At 38.2% G+C, this 12,946-nt stretch overlaps 1 protein-coding gene across 1 annotated transcript in view; it reads left to right on the forward strand.

The window, feature by feature from the left end:
* The window catches only part of MAPT (microtubule associated protein tau), a 164,608-nt gene that overhangs the window by 74,273 nt on the left and 77,389 nt on the right, over positions 1-12,946 (forward strand). The window contains exons 3-4 of the mRNA XM_074224397.1: positions 5,876-5,959; positions 9,062-9,142. Coding sequence (XP_074080498.1) covers positions 5,876-5,959; positions 9,062-9,142 — 165 coding nt within the window. The remainder of the gene's footprint in view (positions 1-5,875; positions 5,960-9,061; positions 9,143-12,946) is intronic.

Raw genomic sequence — 12,946 nt, forward strand, 5'->3', positions numbered from 1 at the left:
AGCCTCCCCATGCTGTGCATTTTTTAAATTACTTTTCTCCCTACCTTCCCACTCTGCACTAGAGCAGACCACCATTTGATATATATATATATATATATATATATATATATATATATATATATATATATATATATATATATGTGTGTGTGTGTGTGTGTGTGTGTGTGTATGTGTGTGTGTGTGTAGATCGATATATAGATAGATATATCTAGATAGATGTTTATGTGTAGCTATATATAAAACACACATGTGTGTGTATATATTATGAAAACCATACTATGCATACTTCTGTTTTTCAGTTCTTTCTATGAAAGTGGATGGCATCTTCCTTCATAGATCCTTTGCATTTGATTTGAATATTCATAATACTTAGAATAACTTAGTCTCAGTTATTCTTTGAACAATACATCAGTATATAATGTTCTCTTGGTTCTACTCATTTCATTCTTCATTACTTTATGTAAGTATTTCCATGGTTTTCTAAAATCAACAAGTTCATCATTTCTTATAGCACAGAAGTTTCCATCATGATCATATTCCACAACTTGTTTAGCTATTCCTCAATTGATGAGCATTCCCTCAATTAACAGTTATTTGCCAATCACAAAGAGAACTGCTCTAAATATTTTAGAACATATATATATTCTTTTAATTTTTCCCTGATCACCTTGCGAATCAGACCTGATAATAGAAAAGTATACACAGCTTTATAACTCTTTGGACATAATTCCAGCTTGCTCTACAAAATGTTTGAATTAATTTACAGTTCCATCAGTAGAGTATTAGTGTCCAATTTTTCCACATTCTTTTCAACATTTGTCCTTTTCCTCTTCTATCATTTTAGCCAAACTGATTGGTAAGAGACAGTATCTCAAAATTGTCTTAATTTGTATTTTTCTAATTAATAATGATTTAGAGCATTTTATATGACTATATACATATGTACATATACATATATATAAATTTTGATTTCTTCATCCAAAAACTCCATCTCCTTTGACCATTTATCAATTGGGGAATGATTCATATTCTTAAAAATTTGACACAAAGTTCTCTATTTGATATGTGAGACCTTTAGCTGAAAAATTGTCTATAAATCCCCCCCCCCGTTTTCTGCTTTTCTCCTAATCTTGACTACATTGATTTTATTTGTACAAGTTACAGAAATCTTAAATGATGATAAGGAGATCATGATCTCGAATAGTGGTTCTCAAAGTGTGGCCTTTGTGGTTCCAAGACCTTTTTGACAGGTCCTCAGGGTCAAACTTTTAAGTAATACTAAAATATTTGTATATTAAAATATTCCTCCTTTTCCCAAATAATATCTTTGTGAGGCTATATTTTCTTCATATGCCTAAACCAAGACAATATATTACAACAGATTGAATGCCTACATAGAAAAGAGAGTCCACCTGTTCTCTAGTAAGCAAGACATTAAAAAGATTTGCAGGAGCAGCTAGGTGGCTCAGTGGATAAAGCACTGGCCCTGGAGTCAGGAGTACCTGGGTTCAAATCAGGTCTCAGACACTTGATAATTACCTAGCTGTGAAGCCTTGGTCAAGTCACTTAGCTCCATTTGCCTTGCAAAAACCTTAAAAAAAAAAAGATTTGCAAAAATATATAAAACAATGTCACTCTTTTCACTAAAATTTTGTTTTGGAAAATAATCATTTTCATTAAAATATTTTTGTTGACATGTAATGTGGGCTTATTATTATTTTTAAATGGATAAACATTTTAAAATTTTATTAGTTTTAATTTCTAATCTGGTAATAACTATCAAAGACGTGCTGGTCAACATTTTCTAACCAGCTAAGGGGGAGGTATATTTTGACATACTTTAGGGTTTAATATCCATAACATAGCATTTTCTCCTTCACTTTGAACTGAGAATAAGTTATTCTGAGTATTATGAATATTCAGATCAACTGCTGAGAATCTATGAAGGAAGATGTTATTCACGAAACAAAAAATCAAGCCCTTTTTTGTAGTGTTTGCTAATTTCTGAAGTGTAAATTTAACAAATAATTGAGCATTTCAAACTTCTTAACACATCCCCTGGAAATGACCTATATAAATAAAAGCTCTTTGGGGAGACCTCAATAATTTTTAATAATGTAAAGAAGTCCTTAGACCAAAAAGTTTGAGAATCACTGATGTGGAGTCTCAGTGAAGAAACAGAATATGTCCAAACGGAGCAAAACTGACTCTAGGTGAAGTGAAGGCTAGAAGTGGATTGAAAGGCTAGGGTTAGTCTCCTTTCTCAGAATATCCATGATGTTGTAATGGATCAACCCATGGGATAAGCAAACTGGATCCAGAAGAGAAAGGAGGGTGAAGGAGAGAAAGAGAGCATTTTAGCCTTTATTATACATACCTTACCCTGAGGGACAACTATTCCAAGATGTCAAGACCAAAAGTGACTAATCTGAAACATCAGCTTCAGGGATGACCAGAGATGCATAAAGAGCATAATTGCCTTAATGAGACAGGATGACAGCATTAAGAATCGCTGTGATACCAGGTGATCTTGACAAGTCACTTTCCCTCTATGGATCTCAGAAGGAAATTGGTCTAGATCAGAGATTTAACAACCATGGCCTTAGTAGCTTCTTATGATTCCTTAAGCCCATGTATGTGGATCTTTTCTTCTAAATTAAGTAAGAAGTCTGTATTTCAATAAACAAGCAAACTATGAGGGATTATTTTCCTAAATTTTAGAAATGAATATAACTCAAAACCTAAAATTCTTTATTCATATATAATATATAAATATACATACACAGCCAGAGTGTACCTACTGGAATACCTCACTTGAATCTGTCTCCTCTCTTAATCAATGTCTTCATATTTCAAAATTTCCTCGTCTCCACCCTATATCCTCAAGAATTGCTGCCATGCTTCTCCCTTCCTTTTACCATTTCCTTTCTTCTACCCCATTCTTTTAGATTAAAGTGCTCTCTGCTTTTCCAGGGAAATACCTAAGCACCTGACCCACAGAATTCTCCTGTGTAGCAGATATGCATATATGTTTTTTATTATATAGAGATGAGCTCCTACAGTTGGGAGAAATATACACTGGTGCTGATGTTTTGGTTGTCTCAATGTGTCTTTTTTTATGTGTGTTTCTTGTCTCTCCCTATCAGATGGCAAAATCCTTAAGGACAGCGAGTCATATCTGCCAATTAGTTTGTGTCCTCACAGGATTTAGTACAGAGCTTTCTGTGCAGTGAGCATCCATTAAGTTAAATGTCTCTTCTCTTTAGGACTTTGACTAGTTTAACACTGAGATGCTTGAAGAGTCTGTTGATACCTAGATGAAGCTGCTTATGTTGATTCACAGAGGCAGGGTCTTATAGTGGAGAGGACACATCCAAATGACTTCCTAACATCAATGAATTTAATAGAACTTGCCTTACCAAAAAGTAGAGGGGAAAATGCTAACAAAATGTGTTCACAAGCATCCCAAAACATTTTCACAGTTAATGATCCTCATTGAAAGAAAGTATGGGGGCAGCTAGGTAGCGTAGTGGATAAAGCACCGGCCCTGGAGTCAGTAGTACCTGGGTTCAAATCCGGTCTCAGACACTTAATAATTACCTAGCTGTGTGGCCTTGGGCAAGCCACTTAACCCCATTTGCCTTGCAAAAAAAAAAAGAAAGAAAGTATGGAGGGCGGCTAGGTGGCGCAGTGGATAGAGCACCGGCCCTGGAGTCAGGAGTACCTGGGTTCAAATTCAGTCTCAGACACTCAATAATCACCTAGCTGTGTGGCCTTGGGCAAGCCACTTAACCCCATTGCCTAGCAAAACCCCCCCCCCAAAAAAATAGGGAGAATTCAGACTAAAAGAAAACAGAATGCTACATATAAACATAATACAGGTCAGAAATACACCCCATATTAGAGCCTTGATCACCTTCCAGGAAAAGGAACCAACTACTCCCATTTATGCTGCTTTAATGTGGGTATTGTTTTCTGTTTAGTCTAATTTTTTTTAGGTTTTTTTTGCAAGACAAATGGGGTTAAGTGGCTTGCCCAAGGCCACACAGCTAGGTGATTATTGAGTGTCTGAGATCAGATTTGAACCCAGGTACTCCTGCCTCCAGGGCCGGTGCTCTATCCACTGCGCCACCTAGCCGCCCCTAGTCTTCTATTCTTAAAGATACTATTTTATTAAAGTAACAACTTCTGCTTTATTTAGGATTTGGGTAATTTCTTTTGGGGCTTTTAATGCAATATCTCTAACATTTTAACATGTCTCTACTATTTAAATATAATCTACAAGGAATAAATAATTTCTAAAATATAGAGATCTGTTATTTTTGTTGTTGTGTCCAAGTCTTCATGATGTCACTGGGATTTTCTTGCCAAGATACCAAGTGGTTTGCCATTTCCTTCTCTAGTTCATTTTATTAAAAAGGAAACTAAGGCAGAAAAGAAACTTAAGTGACTTGCCCAGGTCACTCAGCTAGTGTCTAAGGCTGAATTTGAACTCAGAGCTTTCCTGACTCCAAATCCAATACACTTTTCACCTTCCTGCCCCATAGAAACCTATTAGAAGTCATCAAAATCATGTGAGAACAGGATTTCCCTGTTCTTTTCTGTTGCTAGAGTGGTCTCCAAGCTGCTTTTAGTAAGCTTACAGGAAAATTAACTTGAATCCTAATACTATCATTCAATTAACAAAAAGCAGTTTGTACAGTAGACCTCAGAAAATCAAATATAAATGAGTAGCAGGATATTGAATTATTCCCAGACTCTTTCTGTCTGAACCCCATTTAAAAAAAGAACTAGATAATCATTTTCATTAGACTTTAATGTTACTGGTATAAGGAACTGTAAGGAAACTTCAAGCAGATCACTACCTGGAGAGTTTCTAAGAATAATAACAACAATAATAATGATATACATAGTACAGTTTTCTCAAACTGTGCTTCAAGCAACCATGATTCAATCACCCAGAAATTTTTTGTATGTACTTTGTTACTTGTTAATGGGCATTAAAAATAATTTTAGGAAATTTTACTACAAAGGATCTCCCAAAGTTTTGTTTAAATGAGGACTTCTTGGGGCAGCTAGATGGTGAAGAGGATAGAGCACTGGCCCTGGAGTAAGGAGGACCTGAGTTCAGTCACCTAATAAATACCTATCTGTGTGATCTTGGGCACAGTCACTTAATCCCATTTCCTTGAAAAAATAAAAATTAAAAAATGAGGGCTTCTTTCACTCTAGAAAAGTTTGAAAACTACTGATACAGTAGTTTAAGGCTTGCAAAACCTCTAAGATTTTGTTCAACTAGGATAACTGCTGACTAATTGCCAATTCCAGCTTCCTCATCTATAAAATGAGAGGTTTTTTGATTTTTAGGACTATTGGCAGATGAATGTTTATTTTCTTGCCCACTTTTGCTTTCATTGTAGAGAGCCAGGCTTAATAAATCCCTATGGACTTGGACTACTTATTAAGGCAGACGTTATTGCTTGAACTATTAGCCATGGAATAGGAAGTATGAACAGAAACCCAGTATGATGCACTTCATGAATCTGCTAATTCTTCTGGTTGCCCTCACTAGAACTCAATATGGTTTACCTTTTCTTAGACATCCTGACATTGGGCTTCAGCAGCACAGGTGAGTCCTGCAACATCACAGCTGGGCATTTTCTTTTCAGGATTATATTGTACTAAAGCATTTCATCCACTTGCATGACATGTGGGATAATTGTCAGATTCGAAAATCTTCATACACACACACACACACACACACACACACACACACACACACACACACACAGCTCTCAACAACAACAGAAGGTCTTCATGGATTAGGCAGGAGGAGGGGCAATCATTCTTAAGGGTTCCTCGTGTATGTTCACAGGATATTCTCAACACACCCCAGCCGATGATGGATCAGATGAACAGGTCTCTGAAACATCTGCTAAGAGCACTCCAACTACAGAAGGTGGGGACCTCCTTCTTTCCTTGCTCCCTCCACTCAGTGCCTGACCATGCTCTTTGCCTTTGTTTTGCAATGCTTACAACCAATCCATTTCATCCTTCTCTGACCAAATGACCAAATATTCTCTGTACTCAGAAGAGAGGAATGCTTTTTTAGGTTTCTAGGTTTAGCCCCTGAGAATGTTTCAGAGCCACGTAATCTCATCAGTAATCTCTTAGGTCTGTGTTTTGGGTGTAGAGCCTTCTGGAAGTGCCCTTTCCTGTAGAGTAGACCCACTCTTTTCTCCATTCCTCTAATGCTCTATCTACTATCAGATCTAGAGTCACCATTCCTTGGGCTCTGTGCCCAATTAGCCTAGAGCCCTAGTTTCACAGTCTTTCTCCCCAAGGACTTTTAGGTCCTTGTAAAGCATCTTCTGTTGTGTTAGATTCCAAAATCATCTTTTCCCATATTAGTCATATTTTTTCCTCTCTGGGATGGTTCAGAGCAGCCATAAACTGCAATTCTAATTTTCCATTCAGGTATCTATCTCATCAGGGATAGTCCTGACTGTCTTGATTCCCTTCCCGTTGTCCAATGGAGGTATTTCAGTGCCTCTCCAAAATTCTGTCTTATGATATAATGGGTAAATATTTATTGAACATATTCTGTGTGCTCAGCACCAAGAGCCCAATGAGATTTAAGATACTCATCAAGGATATTTTAGAAGAGATTCTTCTGGGTGTAGTCCCTTCACACTCTGAGATTCTGTAATTCTTTGGTATCCTTTTGTTATTCTGTCGTTCAGTTGTGTCCAGTTCTCTTTGATCCCATGGACCGTAGCACACCATACTGTCCTTGAAGTTTACTTGGCATGTCTATGCCAAGTAAAAGTTTTTTCTCCAGATCATATTCACAGATGAGGAAACTGAGGCAGATAGCATTACACAACTTGTCCAGGGACACACAGTCTAATCGGAGTAGATTTGAACTCAGGTCTCCCTGACTCTAACCCAGCATTTTATCCACTGGTCTAACTGACTCATCTTTAGAGGAAACGAATACGTTAGAACTGAAATAAGACATTAAGAAATTATAATAGGGGCGGCTAGGTGGCGCAGTGGATAAAGCACTGGCCCTGGAGTCAGTCGTACCTGGGTTCAAATCCGGTCTCAGACACTTAATAATTACCTAGCTGTGTGGCCTTGGGCAAGCCACTTAACCCCATTTTGCCCTGCAAAAACCTAAAAAAATAAAAATAAAAAATAAATTATAATAAATATTCCTTTCTTTAGCTTTCTGAGGTTCACAAATACTTTTCTCATAATGATCCCAAGAAATGGAAAGTATAAGAGTTATTGTTTCCGTTTTACAGATAGAGAAACCGAGGCTTCAAGGAGTATTTTTGATGACCTCGTAGCAGGTGTCAAGAGTCCGAGTTTGAACCTGATCTCCTGACTGAAAACTCAGCTAACTTTCCACTTATGGTCACAGCTCACCTTTCTATGACTGTTTATATGACTGCTTTTTTTAAAGCTAAGGGTTAGTCTAATAGTTAAAGCAAGGATTTCTAAGTCGAAGAGCTACACATAAGTGATCTCATTTGACTCTCTCACCAACTGTAGGAAGTAATTTCTGTTATTACCTCTTTTACAGTGGAGGAAACTGGAGACTAAAAGGTTGTGAATTGCCCAAGTTCACACAGGATATTCTAGAAGGAATTATATATCACTGTGGTCCCTTCAAACTCTTGAGATTCTGTCATTCTTTGATATCCTTTTGGGGTTCTGTCATTTAGCTAGTAAATATCTGGGGGAGTATTGGAACTTGGGTCTTTCCAGTGCCAGCACTCTTATTGCCTAGCTATCTGAAAATTGAGCTGCCTCTCATCCTTCTTGTTCTCATGGAGCTCAGTCTTGTCAAGGAGAAACATTTGGACTAAGTTGACTCAGGATGAATATAAAATGCTTCCTGGTGTTTGTTTTTTTTTTTCTCAAGACATTACCAAAATTGACTGACTCCCATGAGAACATCAGCAATGATGATTGTTCATTGTTCAGTGTCCCTTAAGGCTGATCTTGGATCTCTTGGCTTCCTGCTTTCTTCTAGACTTCAGCATCAGATGATATCACATCCAATATGCCAACAAAAAATTTGTTTTTAAATCAACTCATACCCAGAAACTTAAAGTTCTCTGTACCTTAGAGAATTCTGAGAAGGGGCTCTTAACTTCAGAGATTTTCTGAGAGCTCTTACCATAACCCAAGGATATCAAGGATGTTTGTTGTTCAGTCATTTCGGATGTGCCCTCCTCTTAATGACCCTGCTTGGGGTTTTCTTGGTGAAAAGACTGGAGTGGTTTGCCATTTCCTTCTCCAGTATTAAGGATATAGGGTAACTACATTGCCCTTTGACCTCTTTTTGAAAGCCCAGAGCTGCATTTGAGAGGCTGATAATTTACATGAGATTCCCAGGCATCCAAACTTGGAAAACTTTCAAAGGTTGACATTTCTTTGCCTTTGTAAGATGGCTCTGAGCATCACAGGATTTTTCAGATGTGGGAAAATGGGGGAATGGGAATAGAGAACTGAAATTTCAAATTGGCAGGCTAGCAACAAGAGGCTAGCACCAACTCTAGGCATCAGTTATTTTCCTTTGTCACCCATGTTGAGAAATATGCCTGCCCATATTGTGTCATACAGAAAACTGCCTCTTTCTGTTGTTAAATATCTCCCCAAAAGGAGGTTCCCACACTATCAGGGAAAAGCCAGTGATTAAGCATCATCTTTAATATTTTTTTAAGTTGTCCAGGACCATTCTGTGAATGTGTGACCTTGTATATAGACTTGGAAGGTTGGCTGTCCCTGGTTTCCATTGCCAATGGACTATGTGTTTCCTTTGCTGCCATTGCATGGCCAGAATACTGTGTGCTTCCTTCCTGAGTGCTAGACCTCCAAGTAGCTTGTTGCTCTAGTTTTTGCTTTTTTTTTTTGCCGTTTTTGCATGTGATCAAGTCGCCTCCACTTTGCCTCTCCCCCTTTCTCCTACCATGGTCTATCCAAGGCAGGGTGGAGCCCGTTGGCATCCCCCAGGCACCTCTTAAAGCCTACTCTTGGTGCCTTCCAGATGTGACAGCACCCTTAGTGGATGAACAGGAACATGAAGATCAGACTGCAGCCCAGGTGGAGATACCTGAAGGAACCACAGGTGAGGACTTTGAGACTCCAGTAGGAGAGCTAATGGTGCCTTATAGGCCTAGACAAGGGGTTTTCCTGAAGATCAGCATCCACACTGGGCAAGGAGAAGGTTCAGCCTAGCTGTACCTTGGTTTCCCTTCTCTGCTCTTCTGTAGGGGATGCTATGGAAGAGCTGCTCAGAAAGTTTGGATGTGACATTTGTCGTATTAGCCTGATAAGCCACAGCTTCATTGAACCCCCATCTTTGGCGCAAAGCTTTCCACAAAGTCTGAACCACACTCAGACTCAAAACAAATGTAGAAGACTTTTCACTTGGCCATCTACTTCTTTGCTAACCACTCTAACCTTTTCTAGACAGCCTTCAGCATAGTTGCCAGTAAAAGCTGACTGCATCTGTAACATAACTTTATGCCTCTATTACCTTGTAGTCCATCCATCATGTGACACTGGCTCTGATACTTGAGTCATACTTGATCACCTTTTTTCCAGAGCCCTATTACCAACATTCAGCAGTAAACTGGATTGCCCAATACCATTTGCATGACATTTTTTTTCCCTTGGTGTGTACATCACCAATGCCTAAAGTTCTTTTGGCATTCCCATACATGAATACCCTAAAGAAACAAAACAAAACAAGACTTGTCACCCACAACAGCATGAGGAGACTCGGTCAGACAGACTCTTCTATTCTTGATGCAGCCAACCCTGTCACTCTGTCACTTAACGCTGAATAAGCTTCATGACTTCCAAAATTCTATGTGATTTTACTTTGTAGCCTCTAGAACCAGGGCTTCTGGTGGAGAGTGTTATGAGGTAAACAACTTTTAAACCTTAAAAGTGCTCCCTAAATGTAGGCTATTATTATTTCTGTTTCTATGATTGATTATTCTGATACTTTTCATGAAATCAATGAATAATCACAAAATCAGTGATTGAGTGGCTATTATTACCATTTCTGATTATTATTCTGTCACTTTTCATGAAGTCTGGATAAAGAATATGAGAATCTGTGGTTGAATGGCTATTATTACCATTTCTAATTATTCTGCTGCTTTTCATGAAGTTAACAGTTAAAGAACCACAGTGATTGAGTTCAGTGTCTAACTCATGGTTTCTCTCTCCACTTCTCAGAGTAGGAACTTTACTGTACATGCTGATGTTATCTTAAATACCTTAACTTCCTAGTTTCTTAATCGACTCTATTCCCATGACTATTCCTCTACTTCTAATCAGCTACACATGAGAATGACCATATCTTTGTTCTTGCTATCACACCTGAGTTCAACTTCCCAAAATTTTAAGAATTCCAAACTTCCTTTATTTGACTATAATCTTTTTTATTGTAATTTTTTTCCAATTACATGTAAAGGTAGTTTTCAGTATTCTTTTTTGTAAGATTTTGAGTTCCACATTTTTCTACCTCTCTTCCTTTCCTCCCCTTTCCTTCTGACAGTGAGTAATCTGTTAAAGGTTATACATGTATAATCATATTAAGCATATTGCCATATTAGTCATGTTGTTAAAGACAAATCAAAATAAAAGGAAAAAATGTAAGAAAAAACATAAAAGTTTTAAAAAGTGAAAATAATATACTTTGGTCTGCATTTAGTCTCCATTGTCCTTTCTTTTGATGGTATTTTCCATCACAATCCTTTTAGAATTTTCTTTAATCTTTGTACTGTTGAGAAAAACTAAGTCCATTATAGTTGATCATCACACAATATTGCTATTAATGTTACAGTGTTCTGGTTCTGCTCACTTCACTCATCATCAGTTCATTGTAAGTCTTTCAAATCGATAACAAACTTAAATTTTCATCTCTTATCGGCCTTCCAAAAGTTATAAACTTTCTCCTTTGCCATGATTTCCAGTTTCTCTGTCCCTTGATATTTTCCCTGGCCATCACCCCTGCTCAGAAGAGAATCTTCTCCCTTTCCAGATTTGACCCCTTAGTGAACTAGTTCATTTCTGAAAGCTCTATAGAACCACTATTCTGTACTCTCAAAAATCCCTTACCACTTTGTCCTTTGCCACTTGTGCTATCAGATGCCAACTCTGAATGACTCTCAACATCTGTCCTCTCCACTACTACTCACATGTAATCAAAAGGAGATGGAACTGAACTGACTTTTTGGGTCCAAAGCAAATTCAGACTTTCTCATTTCAACTGGAGGGCAGTGAGGTGACTAGAAAGTCAAACCCAGAGTCAGGAAGACTCATCTTCCTTAAATGCATATCTGTCCTCAAGACATTTACAAGCTATATGACTATGGGCAAGTCATTTCACCAAGTTTGCCTCAGTTTCCTCATCTGAAAAATGAGATGGAGAAGGAAATGGCAAACTATTTTTGCCAAGAAAACCCTAAATGGAATCACAAATACAAAACTGAAGTTTGTTGAACAACAAATCTTAACTGCTCCTTCACTGAAGCAAGACAGTTCTTCTCTTCCCTGAGTGATTCTCTATACCACTTATCACAAACCTTTTCTCTCCTAAAGTCACTTGTAATGCTTCCTATCCCCAGCCTCTCTGCTGAGTACTACCTCATACTTTATTTTTTAAAAAATTAGACCATTTGTTACAAGTTCTCTCTTCTCCCCATCATCATCTCACACTATGTCTTTATTGCAGTCTCTGATGAAGGGTCCTTCTCCTTGCTATGTGCCCTTGACCACCTCTATCTTCTCTGGCATTTTGACCCTACCATGCCCTTTCTTTCTAATATTCACTTCTATTTATTGCATCATTTTCTGCTGCTTACAAAAATGCATTTCCCTCATCTTTAAAATTAGTTCCTCCTGGCTTTGCCAGCTACTCTTCTATCTCTCTTCCATTCTCATTTAAACGGTATGGAAAATTATGCTAAAAATTTGGTTTCCCAGAGTTCATCAATATTGTATGTCAATCTCATGATACGTGCTTGCCAGCTTCTGGATAGTGGACAATGCTTTAGAGATTTCACATTGCTAATGGAATAAAACAAAAATGTGTCCTTGCTCCCATACTTTTTAGCATGATGTTTTCAGCCATGTTATCAAATGCCTCCACTGAGGATGAACATGACCTCAAGATCAGCTACTGCACTGATGGCAAATTCTTCAACTTGAAAGTTGAAGTGAAGGGAGTGTTAGTGCATGATCTGTTTGCAGATGATTGTGCACTTATGGCAGCCTCTGAAGCTGAGATACAACAAAGTATGGATTGATTATCTGTTGCCTGTGCTAATTTTGGTCTAACAATTAACACCAAGAAAACATAGGTGCCCCATCATCCAGCATCACACCAGCCATATGTGGAACCATCAATTACAGCAAATGGACAAGTTTTGAGTCCTGTGGACAAGTTCACTTACCTTGGCAGTGTCCTTTCCAAGGAGGTACACATTGACAATGAGGTTGATACACATACTGCCAGAGTTAGCTCACCATTTGGGAGACTCCAAAAGAATGGCAGAGGGGGTGGCTAGGTGGCGCAGTGGATGGAGCACTGGCCCTGGAGTCAGGAGTACCTGGGTTCAAATTTGGCCTCAGACACTTAATAATTACCTGTGTGGCCTTGGCAAGCCCCTTAACCCCATTTGCCTTGCAAAAAAAAAAAAAAAAAAGAATGGGAGAGAAGAGTATTAAACTGACTACCAAACGGAAGATCTACAAAACTGCTGTGCTGACCTCATTGTTGTATACCTGTGAAACCTGGACAATCTACCAGTGCCATGTCAGGAATTGCTTCCATTTAAATTGTCTTAGGAAGATTCTGAAGATCACCTGGCAGGATCAGACACTGAGGTCCTTTCTCGAACTAAACTGCCTAGCA

Source organism: Macrotis lagotis, chromosome 2 (assembly GCF_037893015.1).
Source record: "Macrotis lagotis isolate mMagLag1 chromosome 2, bilby.v1.9.chrom.fasta, whole genome shotgun sequence".
NCBI lineage: Eukaryota > Metazoa > Chordata > Mammalia > Peramelemorphia > Peramelidae > Macrotis > Macrotis lagotis.